This window comes from Panthera uncia, chromosome B4, assembly GCF_023721935.1.
Source record: "Panthera uncia isolate 11264 chromosome B4, Puncia_PCG_1.0, whole genome shotgun sequence".
NCBI classification, from domain to species: domain Eukaryota; kingdom Metazoa; phylum Chordata; class Mammalia; order Carnivora; family Felidae; genus Panthera; species Panthera uncia.
In genome coordinates, this window is record NC_064809.1 from 123007684 (window position 1) to 123026332 (window position 18649).

At 45.8% G+C, this 18649-nt stretch overlaps 1 protein-coding gene across 1 annotated transcript in view; it reads left to right on the forward strand.

Annotated features, from left to right (window-relative positions):
• RFX4 (regulatory factor X4) overlaps window positions 1-17220 on the forward strand; it is an 80287-nt gene extending 63067 nt beyond the window's left edge. The window contains exons 12-14 of the mRNA XM_049626231.1: window positions 5106-5268; window positions 7091-7229; window positions 15630-17220. Of these exons, the coding sequence (XP_049482188.1) occupies window positions 5106-5268; window positions 7091-7229; window positions 15630-15902 (575 nt within the window). The 3' untranslated portion in view covers window positions 15903-17220. The remainder of the gene's footprint in view (window positions 1-5105; window positions 5269-7090; window positions 7230-15629) is intronic.
• The last annotated feature ends 1429 nt before the right edge of the window (window positions 17221-18649 follow it).

Below are 18649 nucleotides of genomic sequence, written 5' to 3' on the forward strand. Positions count from 1 at the left end.
AACTGAATTTTTAATTGTATTTTGTTTTAATTTTTTTAATGTTTATTTATTTTTGAGAGAGAGAGAGCGAGAGCGAGAGTGAGCAGGGGAGGGGCTGAGAGAGAGGGAGACACAGAATCTGAAGTAGGCTACAGGCTCTGAGCTGTCAGCACAGAGCCCGATGCAGGGGTTCGAACCCACAAACCACGAGATCATGCTCTGAGACGAAGAGCTTAACCAACTGAACCACCCAGGGGCCCCTTGTTTTAATTAATTTAAATTTAAATAGCCATCTACGTCTAGTGGCTACTGTATAGGCAGTTCCAGAATCCAGACATACTTAAAGGAGCTTATTTCTCAGGAAGGTACTACCAAAAGGCTTAGGTTAGATCAAAACCTGAACATCTGTGATGGTTCATAGAATCCTAGTGGAGAAAAGGATCAACTGGTTTAGTCCAAGATCTGAAGGAAGGGTATGGCCAGGTAGACTGGAAAGTAGCCTGAATTTTCACAAGTCTGTACTAGAACCTTACAACTTCTGATCTTTAATGGCCCTCAACATGGAGCATGCGTGACCGGAGGCAGTGGGTGGTTTATAGACCCTTGCTGCTCAAAGTGTGGTCCACAGACCAACAGCATTATCATCATTTAGAAATTTGTTATAAATGCAGAATTGCTGGCTCAGCTCCCAACCTACTGAATCAGAATCTGCATTTTAACAAGATCTCCTATGATTCAAATGCACGTTCAAGTGTGAGAGGCGACTGTTGTTTTTGGAAAGGCTCTGGAGTTGGGCACATCTGGGTTCAAATCCCAACTCTGCCACTCACCTGAGCAAGTCTTAGGCCTCAGTTTTCTCACCTGAAAGAAAGAGGTAATACCTCCCACCTCAAGAGGTTATTGTGAAGATTCAGTGAGTCAGTGTATAAAAAGAAAATAGCATGAGGTCTGGTTTCTGTTGGATGGTTTATCATTCATTCTTTCATTTATTCAACAAGTCATTACTGACTGCCTGTTATGTTTCAAGCACCCTTCCTGTCCTGAGTTGAAAACCCCCTCCAAGAAAACAACAACAACAAAAACTCAGGAATGAAAAACATTTTGTTGGGGATGGAAAGGAAAGAAAATCTTCTTCTGCAGTTTTAAGACTAGAACACAGACAACACTTACCTTTATAGGATTCTCAGATCTTTGGGGATCTTTATCGTATTCTTAGAGATCAGGGGGCTTTCTCCACTATTCTCAGACTTTGAAATAAGAGTGGGCATACAGGTCATGGAGAAAAAGAGAAAGGGGAATTAGGCAACTAGGGAAGGTTATTGTTTTACCAATAAATAAAAAGCATTAGCGTTGTCTTAAAAATTAAGCAAAACTGTGAACTGCACACATTTCCTTTTATTAGTTTCCTTAAAAAAGCAGCAGCAGCAGCAGCAGCAGCAATTCTCACTGGAGGTCCCACTGATAGGAAAGGGAATGCAAGGGGTGTTCTTTTCTGGTCCCCAGGCAAAAAGGGTTTCTCACCCAAGCCAGTAGGTGTTAATCTGCTTAAGCCTGCCTGAGTGGGTCTGTTAGATTGCTGGCACACGGCCATTTAGGGGTTTTGTTTCCCAGACCACGGGAGCCCATTTTTCCAAGAGTTCCACTAGCTTTTTGTTTGATAACGTCTATTTCTAACAGCCTTTACTCCTCCAACAACAAATTCAATGAAACAAAAATTTACTGAACACCTACTTTTTGGCAGACCCTCTGTTGGGGATACAGAGATGACTAAGGAACAGTTGCTGTGCTCCAGGAGCTCATACAAAAGTAACTTCTACTCCATTCTCTCAGGTGATGGCTGTTATCACTCTGTCTTCCTACTGCTTGGGGAAAAAGAGAAAATCATTTGGCTTTCTGAGCTGCCTCCTTTAAATACCCACTGACCTTGCGGTGCTCTCCTGAGGTCCCAGGGGCTTGAAGGGTTAATTACTTGCTTGCTGTGGCTGGTTCATTGTTCTCCATACTTCCCACCTCCCTCCAATTCCATCTCCAATTATCAAGCTTGTTTAATATATTTTAATAATGTTTTTCTTTTCATGGAGACAATACACATTCGTTATAGAAAAATACAGATAAGCAAAGTGAAGAAATGCTTTAAAGCCCTCCTCAACCCCACCACCTAGAGATAACCTGTTTTAATAGAAAGGGTACTTTAAAAAATTATAACAGTAACATAACTTCATATGAAGTGCAAAATATAGAGGAGTGCAGTCATGCATAATCCAATCATCTGGGGCATGATCATTTTGGAATTTTTTCTTTCCAGTCTCCTTGCAGTTACCATAAATGATGCCTCACAGCCTGCTGAAGTCATTATCTTTTTGTATATGATGTACATGTGCAAACCAGGAAAAGGGGTACTTTTAGCCATACTGATGAATAAGAACACCTATGATTTTATGGAGAAACACACTTAGAAGTTTGCTGTAATTAGCTGAATTTCTGTTGCTATTCAAGCCTTTCATCCCTGGTGACAGAATCTGACCCAAGAAACTTGTCTTTCTTCCCTGGCATCTGAAATGGGACATATAGAAATGTTTGCTCTAAGAAAGTCTCATATAAGAATACCTGAATTCACGGTGAGGAGTGCATGAATACCGTTAAGAGCCTCCCACGCCCCAGACTCATCTCACTTAACCCTCAAAACACTTCTGCAAGATACGTATTCTCATGCTTGCTTTGCAGTTGATGAGAGAAAGCCTCCTAAAGTATAAGAGGCTCAGCAGGACTCGGAGCCAGAGTGAAGCAGCAATATGGTAGAGAGAATAAAAGCATGGGGCAGACCAGAGTTCAGAGCCCCACCGGCCCCACCCACTGGGACCTCGTGCAAGTTAACATTTGAAATTCCTCTGAACTGGACTTGAGTGAGATGCCACTAGCCTGAAGTGTTGACATAAGGAAGGGTCCTGAGAATCAAGATTGGAGCCCACTGTAAGGGTGTTGCTGAGGACACTGTTAAGCAGTTCACAGTTGCCTTTTATGGGGGCATCTGAAAGAAATTCTTGTTTGATCATAATTCCAAGGACAGTTTACTCCTGAGCAGTTTGTCTACTATCTTATGGCTCCTGACCTGTCAGGTTTCCCTTGTGGCATCGTCTCCTGGAAAGTCTCTGCGCCAAGTCTAAGGCCCGCCTCTGGGAAGAGTATGCATGTTTAGCCTCGCTCCTTGTTGCACTTTTTGCTCCAATTTTAATTTCTTCCTTGACTCCCCCATTCACATTATCTTCTTGAATCTTCTGTATTCTTTTTTTTTTTTTTAATTTTTTTTTCAACGTTTTTTATTTATTTTTGGGACAGAGAGAGACATAGCATGAACGGGGGAGGGGCAGAGAGAGAGGGAGACACAGAATCGGAAACAGGCTCCAGGCTCCGAGCCATCAGCCCAGAGCCTGACGCGGGGCTCGAACTCATGGACCGTGAGATCGTGACCTGGCTGAAGTCGGACGCTTAACCGACTGCGCCACCCAGGCGCCCCGAATCTTCTGTATTCTTATGCACTCCCTTAAGTTCTTTCAGATTTAACCTTCAGTTTCCTCACCTGTGAAGTAGGCACGATCTTTATCTCAAGGTTATCGGTAAAGCACTAAGCACAGTGCCTGGGCTTTATTAAATGCTCAATAAGTAGTGTCCCTTTTTCATGTTCTTGGAATGAACCTTTGTCACTTCGTTTAAAAAAAAAGGGCATTACTTGCATTCCAAAGGATTCTCCCAATTTACGAAAGAGTTCAATACAGAGTTCTTTTAATAATAAACAGCTGTGTTCAAAGTAGGATTGCATTTTCACACACCTTTCAGAGCATCGCTCACTGAATGCCTGCCATGTAATTGGCATAGTGCTGGTCCACCAACTCTTTCTTCCACCTGCTCCATGCCGGTGCAGCTACTCACATGCCATCTGCAAAGTCGTTGGGATGGAAGGGACTGCAGTTTTTAACAAGAACCGCTCTTCTATCTTCCCCCAGGAATGCTGAGATAGAAAAGATCTGCTGCAGAAAACACAGAAACGGAGCACCATGTTTTACTTCACTTAAGAATGGTTTCCCTTAACCAATTCTTCAGTTTTCCTGCGTCTGCAACGGGGTGTTGAATGGTCTTCCCTCCACCTCCTAAAATAGGCTTAATTATTTCCACTATATCAACATTCTCAAAGTTATCAGAAATCAATGAGTATATCACTTAGTGATTTCTTAAATTACCATCTTTATATTCTAACCATCTCATAAAATTCTTAAGCATCTTGAGGGTTTTGCATTTTGTCAGTTTCTCTTCCCAATCCCCAGCATTTTCAAGGTATCCAATTAAAAAGTAAATTAATGGAATTAGCAATATGTATGGAATAGGTCACCGCTCAGGTCACTGTCTAATAATCTTCAAAAAGACCTGGGTAGGCAGAGCCCAGTAATCTACTTAGGGCTGCTTAGAGTGGTTTGTTGGCTCCCCAGCACCTGTTTAGTTGAGCGTTGAGAAGTTACTCGGCTGTGCCTCCCTGAGCTTTTGTCCTCTCTCCTTCCCTCCCTCTTTCTCTTTCTACCTTTCCTTTCCCTTTTCTTCCTTTTAAAGTTTTTATTGAAAAACTTTTGGTCACCAGGCTCTGCACTAGTAAGCACTGGGAATCCAATAGTGGACAAAGCAGACAAGGCACCTACCCTCATAGGGCTTCTAGTCTGGAGGAGGGAGGATGGCATTAAATCAATCACATTCATTAATGGGTGTAAGATTACAAACTGTGGTAGGCACCATGAAGGACTATAGTGCAGTAGGGGATCTGACTTAGTCTGGGATTAAGACACGGGGGGTACTAAGGGAAGAATGAGGTTTCAGACAGCAGTAACAGCATGTGCAAAGGCCCCGGGGTGCTGGGAATCGTGGTTCTCTGGAAAAAAATGAAAGAAAGATCTTGTGTCTGGATCAGAGAACAAAGACAGAGGTGGGGGATGCTTCTTGTGAGGTCAGCAAGGACTGAGACACACGCTTTGTAAAGATTTTGACATTCAGCTTAAAGAGCGTGGGAGGCCACTAAAGTGTTGTAAGAATGGGGCATGGAAGAACTGTGTTAGTGATTTATGCATCTTAATTTGTCTCTGCAGGAGCAATGCAGTCATACACGTGGTCTCTGACCTATACGGTGACAACGGCAGCAGGGTCCCCAGCTGAAAACTCCCAGCAGCTGCCCTGCATGAGGAGTACTCATGTGCCTTCTTCCTCCGTCACACACCGGATACCAGTTTATCCGCACAGAGAGGAGCACGGGTAGGTGACCTTCCTGGAATGCATGCCACCATACTTTTACATTTGGTTTTAAACAGCAGGGTTCACTTGCAGCTGTTTTCTCAAAGGGCAGGAAGAATGGTGCCCGTCGCAAAGATGGCAGTGCGCTCGGCACTGTAGGGTACTGCAGAGAACCGTCTCTTGCGGTCCCCACAAGGCCAGAGAGGTGGGCATTAGGGAGCCCATTTTACAGATGAGGAAACTGAGACTTGTTCAAGTTCTGTTGCATAGGGTCACACAGCTGGTAAATGCAGGGCCCAGGCTGAGCATCTGTCTGACTCGAGAGCCTGTGTTCTTCCTTCTTTTCTGCTTTAGAGCCTCAGCAGAGAACTCCCTTCCAGCAGTTCCCCCGGGTGGGAAAGTTTCATGGCGGGGTCCAGGTCTCCTAGGACTGGATTAGAGGAGGACTTCCCCACCCGAGGGCTGAAGGTCCCTGGAGGTGGTGGTGTTGCTGTGAAGAATAAACTGCAAATCCATTTAAAAGTGTTACATGGGGGCGCCTGGGTGGCTCAGTCGGTTGGGCGTCCGACTTCGGCTCAGGTCATGATCTCGCGCTCTGTGAGTTCGAGCCCCGCGTCGGGCTCTGGGCTGACAGCTCAGAGCCTGGAGCCTGTTTCGGATTCTGTGTCTTTCTCTCTTTCTGACCCTCCCCATTCATGCTCTGTCTCTCTCTGTCTCAAAAATAAATAAGCGTTAAAAAAAAAAAATTAAAATTGTTACCTGAATCATAGTAGCTTCTTGCCATCATGCATTGTCTTCATTAAAAGACACTAATCTCAAAATGTCTAACGTGCAGCAATCTGAAAACCACTTATGACGTTAAAAAAAGGGCCCTTATGCTGAAGAAGGTAAGACTCTGCCACGTGGGTGCTGACCAGCAGACCACAGGAAGAGGCCCTCTCAGGTTTCCTCCACACAGTGGCCCAGCATCACGCAGCCAGGTGACAACCCCGAGGCTGGACACGGGCCTGGCTGTTGGCCTGTTCACTGGTCAAGGGCAGCTGTTATTTTCTCAGAGTTTACTTCTCTTAGAGTATCTTCCCACACATTTAGAATAGACTTTGAAAACTGTTTCAGGAAGCTTTCTGATTCTAGAGCAATGGCAGAATAGACACCCACGCGGTCTTATGTCAGCATTTTTGCTGTAAAGATGTTATTGAGAACAGTGATAAGAATATCCCATGTTTTACAGGAATTTCTGTTGTATAGATTGTCTTCACGTACGTGAACCCCCAGAATAACGAGGGGCAGCGTTTTTACAAATGTGAGAAGGCTGTGGGTAGCCCATGTTCCTACAGCTGGAAAGTGATGGAGCCAGGCTCAGCACGGGAGTCTTTGAGAGCTGGCTGACCGTGCCCCGGTGTTTCCCCGCTGGAGAGAGCTCCTCATAACACACGACATCCTTCCCCCTCACAGGCAAGCAAAGGCCTGAACAATACAAAACATAAATCCCAAAGTAATGTCTTCTTTCTTATCTGTTTGACTTCGGGCTTTGCCACAGAGCAGGAGTAGAGGTTTCCATCACTAATTGTGTTTTGCTCAGAGCTGGCTTTTCATTCCCTAAGTGCTCTCTGGGTGGTAAGGGAGGTGTGCTGGGAGGGAGAGAAGGAAAATCAACTTGGGAGTTTAAACTCACCACAGCAGGGTTGGAGATGGTAAGAACCAAAAAGGAGGAGTAAAATGGAAAATGAGAAAGAAGAACTAAAAGAGAAAGAAAAGATGAGGTTGATTTTTAAAGGTGTCAAAGTGACTTGCTGTCCCTTCCGTGACTCACAATATTCAATGTGCTTTTACTGCGGTTTAGGTACACGGGGAGCTATAACTATGGGAGCTATGGCAACCAGCATCCTCCCCCAATGCAGAGCCAGTACCCGGCCCTCCCCCACGACACAGCCATCTCTGGACCGCTGCACTACTCCCCTTACCACAGGAGCTCTGCACAGGTGAGTGGGCGGCCTGCTTCTTTGTCCAGGCCTTGGTATGCTCAGTGGCCGGTCTAGTCAACTTAACATAGTTAATTAGTACCTTCTGGATACTGTGTGCAGCCTGGGTGTCACCAAGGAGAGGATGGTCTTCTCCTAAGGGGCACCCCCATCCTTCAGCAACTGCCCACAGTGGGTGCTCAGCCAGCAGTCATCTCCACTCTCTCTCACGCACGTGGGTGCACACCAGTGGCCTTTGGTTCCACCCTCACTTTGGCCTCTCTAATCCCAGAATCCGGTCAGCCGCGATGTCTGCTGCCCTTTCTCAGGCAGCCCCCCTCACATGGGATCTTTTGTCTCCCATCCTCCCGGTGCTGGCCCTCATCGAGTCCTGTCAGGACTATTACCTCAGTGTCATTGTAACTAGTCCCCGGGTCTCACGTCTGTTCCTTTCCAGTCTAGTCCACACGTACAACCTCACCAGAAGAATCCTCCTAAAATGGGCCCTTTATCAGATTGTTCTCAGGCCACACATTTCCTTTGGCTCTTCCCTTGTCTAACAAATCGTATCAACTCCCTGCAGCCTGTGGTGAATGGAAATTGTGGTTGTACCTATAATGTCAGCGTTGGGTCCTCTACTTGTCTCGGGCACTTCCTGTTGCTCTGGCCTCAAAGGCAGCCGGTCACCAGTTCTATTCAATTCTACATCCCCAAGGTCTCTGAATGCCCCACTGTCCTTGCCTTAGCTCAGGTCTAACCTAGACTGTGGCAAAATTCTTCCCATCGGTTTCTGTATCACTAAACTTGCACCATTTCTGGTCCATCCTCTATGCTGTAGCTGGAGGAGTCTTTTGGAAAAAAAACTTGACTGGCCATTAACACTCTCCTTCTTTTCATGTCATCGCATTCAGAGTCAAGTTCAATTCCTTGGCATGCCTCCTATGACTTGTAACCATCTGGCTTCTGCCTGCCTCTGTGGCCTGCCAACCACCCCACCACCATTTGCTCCAGCCTTGCCAACCCATGTGCAATTCGCAGATATTGTTCTCTCAGGCTGGGACTTTCTTCTCCAACCTTCTGCTTGTTGTTCAGGACACCAACCCTTCCTTCTTCCAGGACCTTATGACATACCACTGCTCTAGACTCGCACAGCGCCTCTGTTGGTAACCCTCCTCACACCCCAGGCTCTGTGCTGAGCACTTTACACATCGTCATGGTAATCCTTGCAGAAAGGAAGTGAGTGTCACCTGCCTGAGTATTTGAACCCAGGCAGTGTGACCCCTGTGTGTCCCAGCTCTTGCACATGGCTCTCTGCCTCGTCTCCTGTGTCGGCATTCACTAAGGGTGTCTTGAGCAGATGAGGAGACAGGAAGTGAGGCAACACAAACAAAGGAGTGCAGAGGACATTCACTCCATCCCGCTGGTGGGGTGGGAGCCCGGGAGGTAAGCCGAGAGCTCTGCTTGAGGAGGGCACTCAGGATAAACTGGAAAGGTGCCCAATGGAGGCAGGGAGCTCTGCTGCAAAGTACTTGCAGACGTCTAGAATAGAGATAGCAGGACTTGAGAGAGGGTGGAGGCCACGATTGCATCAGCTGTCAGCACACGGATGGGCCTCTCAGGGAAGGCACTGAGGAGAGTGTATCCACAATACATGGCACTCGGGGCAAACAAGCGTCTGTTTTGATTTCCATCTGCAGTACCAAGGGGAGCCCCGGTATAATCCCCAAACAAGCCGAGAAGTTGATTCCACTAAACCATCACCTGGGGCATTCATTATAGGTCTCCAACTGCGTCACACAGAGAAGCCAGATCCTTAGGTACTGCTTCCCTCGGGAGCAGAGTCTGTGCTCCTCACTGTGATCTGCAAAATGACTCAGAGCTGCTGCCAGAGCCTGGGTCACACCTAACAGCAGTGTAAGCAGATCATGCATGCATTCATACGTTCACTCATTCATTCATTTACTCTTGAATGATGCTTGGGTGCTGACTGCGTGGCAAGCACACTCTAGCCTCTGATAATAGTGGAGAAGGGGACAGAAGTGGGCCTGCTCTTGGAGAACTTACGTTCCAGTGGGAGACAGTCATCTAAGCAGCAGTGGCGAGATCAAGCTGAAGTTCCAAGCCACAGGCATTGTGTTCTCTCTTTCTTCCCTCCCTTGTCCATCCTCATGAAATTTCTGGGGTGATATTTTTATTTTTATTTGTTTTAATGTTTATCTATTTTGAAAGGGAGAGTATGTGAGCAGGGGAGGGACAGAGAAAGGGAGGAAGAGAGAGACAGAGAGACAGAGAGAGAGAGAGAGAATGAATCCCAAGCAGGCTCTGTGCTGTCAGTGCAGAGCCCAATGTGGGGCTCAATCTCATGAATCACGAGATCATGACCTGGGCCAAAATCAAGAGTCAGACGTTTAACTGACTGAGCTACCCAGGTGTCCCTGAGGTGCTATTTTTAAAGACATTGCCATGAAAGGAAACCAGGGTCTCCTAAAGGCCCATGTGGTCCCTGGTGATCAAAGACAGGTCTTGCAGCCTCTGCTCTGGAAGCCACAACAGTCCCCGAATGGAGCACTATCATTTGATAGCAATTCTTAATCGAAGGGCCAAGGACTAATTGAAAGTCCATGGAGGAAGAGGTGACAGTCAGGCTTTTCAGCGCCCCCCCCCCCACACACACACACACAGTGGCCTTTCAACAAGGTCTTTTGACAACTGCTGACCCCACCATGCATTCACACTCTATGCTTAAAGGGTTATGCCTTGGCCTCCATTTATACAGCAGGGTGAGAAGTTATTTACATCACCTCTCTACCCAGGTTGATGGGGGTGGGGGATAGTGCTCCTGGAGAAGGTAGGGTGTCTAAAGACAAAGAATCCTTTGCTTTGTTTTTCACTAACATTTATGCATCAAGCTCTGTTTTAGGCACTTTCAAATACACGGACTCAATTCTCATAGCAACCTCAGGAAAAAGGCATTTTTCCTCCAGTTTTTAAAAAGGAGGAAACAGTTTCATAACGTAATTTGCCCCAGCCTATGTATCCAGTAAGTAGCAAAGCAGACTCCCATGCAAATTCTCCAGCTTTGAACCCCAAGCCCAGGGCAATGAACACTGCACCCAGTATGGTTTGGGGGGTAGGACGCAAATTCAAGAAGTTACTCTAACTGTTCTCAGTCAGTTTCAAGTTACCCAAAAGAAGAATCACATACCCTAGACTCACTTTCTCTCCTCTTGTGGTACTTTGGTTTAATGTTGAACAGAGAGGGGAAAAATCCACTGCAGGGCTAATTCGTTTTTTTAGCTTTCCAGAGCAGAGTTCAAGCTGTTCCAGTCCTGAGTAGTGAATATCACACTTCATTGTGTCAGACTCACTGGGGAAAAAGATGAGTCTGAATTGAAGGAAAACCACAGTTCTAGAATATTGGTTAAGGAATCCCAAGCGGTCATCAGCACAAGAGTAACTGAAGCTAACTTCTGCGAATAAATACCTGTCTTAAAAGACGGATACAACACATCTGTGAAGGGCAGTGATTCCATGCGCCCCAGCATTTATAAGCTCAAAATAATCTGAAGTCCTTTGGTTGTTGAAACAGAGTATGTGTGTGCTCTTATTTATACTATTTATTTGCACAACACATGCTTTCCTCTTGGGTAACAACAAAGGTAAACCTCCAGTCCTGCTTGAATTCTAGTAATTTCTGCATTAGTGAGTCCAGGTGAAGGAGGTGTAAGGCTTGAATTACTTCAGAAAAACACCCTTCTTGCAACTCCGCTACACTTGCTCACATCAAACTAAGTGAACAAGGAAGGGATGGTCTCAGCTGCCCCTTCCCAGGTGCCCCTTCTTATGCTCGACCAAAAAGAGAAAACAAGCCAGACCAAATACACGGCTACAAAAGATTTCTGAGCCTCATTCAACATGCGTTTGTGCAACTTCTACCCTGTCAGCAGCCGTGAATGTGAATTGGGTCCCTGAGCTCAAAAGCCATTTCATCAACGATGGCTAGAAACCCATGTACAGTAGACTAGAAAGCTTTTCTTTGTTCCTCATCTGTATGGCCAAGGCCCGACCTTGCCAGCCAGTCATGTAACTCTCACCGAATCTCTGGTGGCCCAGCACAGCCCAGGGCCAGTTTGCTTAGGGTGTTCCACTTTGGGATAGCATCTTGAGCCAAAGGGGACAAAAATCAATCAACCGTAGTGGTGTAAGATCTGTGACTACAGAGCCAAGCTTCCTGGGTTCAAATCCCCGCTTTGCCTCTAATTAGCTCTGTGCTTCAATTTCCTTATCTAAAAAATGGGGAGAATTATAGTACATATTTCTTAGGGTTGTGAGGGTTAAGTAAGTTGATAAAGGTTAGAAGAGGGCCTGGCTCATAGTCAACACTATTTGTGTTTATTATTATTATTATTATCTTTAATAACACCACAGTTGTTATGTTTTGCATGGTATCTATGTCTCTTGCTATACTAGCTAGTAGGTACTCAGTTAAATACTTGTTAATGAAATGAATGAATGAATGGATCCTTGCTCTGGTACTAAGCTGCTGTGTGCCCTCAAGCAGATCATTTCCCCCTCTCTTGACTTCAGTTTCCTCATCTGTGAAATGAGAGGTAGGACGAGATGGTCGGTCTCTAAGGCTCTTCCTATTATTAATGGACCATGATCCTATGAAGCAAAGAAGAAGAATATTAGTAATAGCTAACACATTTTGAAAACTTACTGTATGTGGGAATTCTAAGAGTTTCATGTGCATTAACTCAGTCCAACCCCTAAAAGCTCAATGGATGTGAACTGTCCGGCGAATATTTGGGGGGAGCTATATCCTCTTACAGAAGAGGCTAAGAGGAAGCCTGCCTGGGGGCAGGCCTACTGGCAGAACTTTGGTGCGGTGTGAGAGCCGCCTTTCATAGGAAAACAGTTTGCGCTCCTGACTGGGCCACCTTTCACCCCTTGCTCAAGTAGCAGTCCGTTTGGTGAGGGTCAGGGACAAAGGGCTTATTCTTCCCCTCTCCAAGTGCAGGAGAGTCAGCCTTGGTGTGGGGAGTCGTTTCTCAAAATAGAACTTCCTCATGATTCTAGAGAGGCCCAGAGTCCATCACAGCTGAGATGGCCGTCTGACAGAACCTTTGACTACTCATGCGCACGCGCACACACACAGACACACACACACACGTGTGCCCACAAGTACCCCCTCACACACCTCTTTGAAGGGTGGGAACTGGGGACTTATCTCCAGTTTAACATCAGTAGCAACAGCATGTGATTTAACCCAGAAAATGGTAACTTCCTGTTATGGGCCCTCAACAAAAAGCGCCTTTATTCTGCGCAGAGCTCCCTGGACCCCAGAGTTTGTGCCCAGCATGCTTAAGCACCCTGCATGAAACCGGATGTAAAGTGTGAAAGGTGAGGCTGGTGCCACAGGCCAGCCTCAGCCGCTCCCACCATGCTAAATAGAAGCTTCATTGGTGGCGTTAATCACTAGGCTGAGGCAGCGGGCACTTCAGCCTCTCGTCTTTCAATGGTCTCTTCACCACAGGGAAAACGAGTCACTGACTCATTTGCAATTAGCTGACCTAACGGGACAGATTTTTCCATGCTGGATTCTGTGGTAACAGGATTTTATTGTCCCATTAGGGATATTTTGAGCCAGTCTCATTTCCAGGCAATTACTCTTTTGAGTCTGTGACACAACCCCTGGGCACAGCTGCATCTAGGGTCCTCGATTAGGCACAAAAGCCACACTCTCTGGGGTTCTATGAGAAAGAGGCTCCAAGTCCCTACTGTGACATTTTTACCTACACTGGCCAAGGCAAGTGAGGCTCTGTCCACACCAGCGAGATGAGGCCTGGTCAGGGCCTGTAAGACCCTGTGCTGTGTAGGGGAGGAGGGAGCTTAAAGAAAGAGAAACAAAGACATTAAAGTATAATAGGGTGTCTTCCTCTCTTGTGTGATTCCGCCGTGGCAGGTTATGCCCAGTTTGCACCAGAGCGATGTGGGGGAAAATGCTACCCCAGCACTGGGTTTTATGCCAGCCTTTGTGCTAGCCTGCAGTGACTGTGGGCAGGGAGGATGCTTCACCTCACGAGTCCTGGTTTTCTCATGTAGATTCACAAGGTTGAATTATATGATCGCTAAGCTTCTGTCTAGGGGTGACACCCTGGTGTTCAGTCACCAGAGAGTGACTGGCATGCCAGGCATCATTCCAGATATCGGGGAATATGGTAGTGAACATGACACAGCCATGCCAGGAGCTTATGAATAGAAGCCAGTGGAAACTGACAGCTAACAAGCAGGATGGTGAGCTCCTGACCGGAGAGGCAGAGGGTGGAGCATTTATCTTTTTGAGATAGGATGTCCAGAAAAGTCTCTGAGGAGGTGACATTTGAGCGGAGACCTGAAGAAGGATGAAAAGGCAGGCGTGCAAGGAGCGTGGGGGGGTAGGGGTGGGAAACAAGTGTTCTAGGCAGAGGGAACAGGTAGGACAAAGTCTCTGAGAGGGGCACCATCTTGGCCTGCCATAGGATGGGAGAGGAGGTCTCTGTGCCAGGGAGAGCACTATGAGGTGAGGGGACGTGTGCAGGGAGCTTACTTGAGAGTATATCAGGAGGGGGAGCAATCTTTTGGAAAAACATTAGAGACTGTCTTATAATAACATTTCTCAATGTTAGCTGTTTGATACCTGGGATCTTGTTTTCTTGGACAGGGCCAGATCCTATGATGGTCTCAGGCCTGAGGGTTCACCATGGCTGCCATACGAACAGCATTCTGTAGATTCCCATAATGGGCACATGGATGCACTTAAGCATCTTTGATCGGATTTGGGGATATGAAAGCCTTGGTATGCTGTCCACAGTCTCCTTGGCAACCACCCTGGGTACCTTCTCCCTTGAGTTCCCAGACACCACCTGCATGCTTCCCTCCCTCCTTCCTACCTGTTCGTTTCACTGTGAAGTGGCTGCCGTTTCTGTGTAAGGCATGCCGTCCCGTGTAAGAGAGTCCTGGCTACTAGAAGTTGGAGCCCTCTTTCTTGACCTATGAATACCTGTTTCTCTTTGCCTGCTTTGGGCCTAACAGCCTTCCCCTGCTTCCTTCGGGCGCCTAGTCAAAGGCAGAATGGTTCCCTTTGGCCCCCTCGACTATGGGGAACAGCCATTGTTGTCATCACCCCTTCTCTCAGCTGTCTAGGCTTCAGCCTGTCTGTCTCCCTCACAGGAGGCAGCCTCCCACCTAATCCCTCGGGGCTCCACTCTCCAACTGTCAGGGAAGACAGATGGGGAGCAGAAGAATTCATACATTCACACACACTCTCTCCCCTACTCGCTGCCCTTGCCATCCTTGTTGACTGGCTCCTGTCCTGGTTGGGGTGGCCCTAACGTAGCCCAGCGAGGAAATCTTTGTGTCGACTGGCCTGGCCGGCAAACCGGGAGCTCTCAAAGGGAGCCCGGAGCTCCTCCCCTTCCTCCCCTGTGATTGCACTAAAAGGGGCTTATTTGCATAGCTGTCTTGGAAACAGAGAAGAATGTAGAAGAAGCAGCACTTCAGAGGCACTTCTCTTATTCCTAATTCTTTCTAGAACTGCTTCCCCTCCTCTGTCCTATACAAAAGCACCCCTCCCATCCCCTCTCAGTTGGCTTATCTGGACTCCTTCCTCCACATTCACACCAAGCCCAACAATTTATCATTTCCTACTTGTGCATCTTTCAGAACTTCAGTGAATGTGAACCCAAAAGAGAGATGTTCTCTAAATGATAGGCACTAATAATAACCTTTGAAGCTGTTGGCTTGCTTCCTCTTCAAATGCCTGCTTTTAGGCTGCAGTTCATAATTGAATTCAACTGTAAAATGCTATTTTTAATAATGTCACTGTGGTTTACTTGGTAGTGTTGTTCTCTTGGGTTGATGGGAGTAGGACCTAGCACATCTCCATAACTAATGGTAAAATTCACAACCATACATCCATATATCCATATCTATTTGGACATGCTGTTACTTGTTTCTCTCTCTCTCTCTCTCTCTCTCTCTCTCTCTCTCTCCCTCTCTCTCTCTCTCCCTCTCCCCCCTCTCTCCCCCTCTCCCTCTCTCCCCTTCCTCCCTCCCTCTCCCCCCCCCCATATTCCCAGTGGGGCTGTTCCTTCTTTTGGATTTGACTTCCCCAAATATTCCACATTAAGAGCACGAAATCAATATTACTACTTGAGGGAACACCAGCCCTACTCTCGATTTGAAGTCCTTTGCCTTTTTCCTGTTGGTTAGCTTCCTAGACCAAGGTTCCATCTTTCAGGAGTTCACAGATTACTTCCTATCAACTTCCATTAATAGCATCTTAAGAAATTTAACTTAACTTGTAAATATGACCCATATTGTGTATATGCAACTTCCAAGCTAATTTTAACTTTGTGGAATTTCTTTCCCCTCAACAAGTACCCTTTCAATAGCCCCACTTCCCGGATGGAACCCTGTTTGATGAGCAGTACTCCCAGACTGCATCCTACCCCAGTCACCCCCCGATGGCCAGAGGTGCCCACAGCCAACACGTGCTACACAAGCCCGTCTGTGCATTCCACAAGGTACGGAAACTCTAGTGACATGTATACACCCCTGACCACGCGCAGGAATTCTGAGTACGAGCACATGCAACACTTTCCTGGCTTTGCTTACATCAACGGAGAGGCCTCCACAGGATGGGCTAAATGACTGCTATCACAGGAATCCATATTTAATATTAATAATAATTATTAATAATAAACCCAACAACCCACCCCCAGAAGACTTTATCTCTACACATCGTAACTCGTGGACTATTCCTAAGTGTCCATTTTCCTAATGAATGTGAGTCTGGGATTCAGTGTGGGATGAATCAACTTTAGTTCTGAAACAGGACTCACTAAAAGTCAGTGAGATTGGGTTCCTGTAGCCAAGCCAGACTTGACTGTTTCTATAGAGCACTATTTTGGGCAGGCCAATCTGTGCCTTTTCCCTCTGTTCCACGACTTTGCTTTGTGTTGGCAAACACTCCCTGTAAGCTACTTATTTTCCTGTTGACAAAAGCTCATTAGTCTTGATGGATACTAGAGACAGAGTCTGGTTTGTGTTCTTGGATGGGCACATAATTTACCAAGAGCATTCACCTTGCCATCTGTCATCTTACTATACAACGAACAGCCCTCAGGTATGTTCTACGCATCCCTTCTTCCTGGTGGTGCCGTCACTGCTTCCTGGAACACCGGGGCTAAATGCTGGTGTCTGGAAGACTCTAGATCCCCTGTTATTACACTCATGTTACTCACAGTACCTGCATTGTCTTGGAATGTAAGCACTGTCTAGAGGGAAGGAAGAGGCCTGTTCTGTATGCCTTAAGTTGATTGAGGTTTGTAGGGGACCGGTTCTTCTACATACAAGTATTTGTCCTAAGTTTGCACAATGGCTAGTGTCAGCAAAAGGCAGGAGAGGGGCTTTTAAAATTCTGTGAGAATGTGGATGTATGGTATTGAGTATCACACTCAGCTCTGCTGTATTAACTCTGTGAAACCAGATGGACCAAACATTAACTTACCAAGCACCAAGCGTGAAAATGACTTTCGTGGTTCCTTCATAAGACCGTAATAATTTCCGACACTTTGATAGAAAAAAATTTTTTTCAAAGCTGTGCCTTTGAGCCTATACTATACTGTGTATGTGTGGAAATAAAAATGTATTGTACTTTCGGAAACTTTTTTTGTAGGCATTTTTCTGTCAGATTGGTAGCAATTTGTGAGGTTTGTTAGAGATTAACATAGGTTTTCTTTCTGTATTATAAAATGCACCAAGCAATTATGGTGGACCTATTACCCTATGGGTAAGAAATAAATGGAGATATGACATCGGATGTTTCAGCAGTTGTTCTGTAAATAAAATCTTTGATCACACCACTCAGTGTGATAATCATGTCTACAGCTAAAATGGAAATAGTTTTTTCTGTACAGTTGTGCAAGATATGAATGGTTTCACACTCAAATAAAAAGTATTGAAATGACCTGCTTTCTTCATTTTCATTCTGCATTTGACATGACTTCTGTGTGTGTGTGTGTGTGTGTGTGTGAGAGAGAGAGAGAGAGAGAGAGACAGAGATAAATAGCATTCTGAATACTCAGGGTGTAAATAGGCAAAACAAAACTAAGTGGTCTTATCTGGTTGTTCTTATCCACTTCTCCCATCGTCTTGTCATAAAGCAATCATTAAAATTTGGATAGGCCACACATCCAGTCCTTGAATGATTTAGTATCTACAGCCTAGTTGAGGTCTGTAAGGGACCAGTTCTACATACAAGGATTTGTCTTAAGTTTGCACAATGGCTAGCGTCAGCAAAGGACAGGAACCTTTCAGCTCTTACAGGGAATATTATTCTTCAATACCAGCATCATTAAGAGGTCCCCTGGTCCTTAGTTCATTATGTTTTAATGATCTGTGGGTGTAAAGATACTTCAAGTGCAGTGCTTTAAATACTAATAAACTTCTGGAACAGAACAGTAACATTACTGAATATTAAGTATCAAAAATTCCTTCTCCAGCACTGCATCTTGATTCTAGGATTGAGGAGCGAGTATATAGAGGCAAGATGACTGTTTTGTCCAAACGTTAAAGAGTAGGATCTATGAGAAATTCAGAGCCACAGATTTCCAGAAATGGCAGCAGTGACTATTTTAACTAAAAGGCAAGAGAATTTGACAACTCGATTTGCATGTTGAAAGATTTATTTTTAAAGCCAAGCTCTTACTTGCTATTACATAACATATTTATACCTAAGAATGATTTTAGGATTAAAATGATGTATTTTACACAGCATCCCCTTAAAAATATTTCACTATGTTGGGGCACCTGAGCGGCTCAGTTGGTTAGGCATGCAACTTCGGCTCAGGTCATGATCTCGCGGTCCATGGGTTCAAGCCCCACATCGGGCTCTGTGCTGATAGCTCAGACCTGGAGCCTGCTGCAGATTCTGTATCCCTCTCTCTCTAACCCTCCCCTCTCGGGCACACTCTCTCTCACTCAAAAATAAAATAAAACATTAAAAAATTTTTTAAAAATTTCACTGTGTTGTTCAACAAAAAGAAAGTAGATGTTGGATTTCACTCCCGGAAGATAAATTAGTTTGATCTCTTGGCCACAGTGCATTAGTTGGCCCTGAATGAGGAAAGTGGGAGGGGGGGTGCGGGGGGAGGGGGGCAGAAGGAAGAAGAAGAAAATGTCAGATTCAGTCACTGCATAACATGAACCATACCTGTTGCTCTCATACAGTTCAAAGCCAGTGCTTCATAAAGGAAAGGATGTAAGTCTGACTTTTGACTTACCAAACACACAAAAGAAGAAGCAATTGCCCAATTGTCTAGCCAGGTAGCAGCAGCACATAATACTCCTGCGCAAATAACAGCCACAAGGTCATTAAATGTACAGATCTTTAGGCA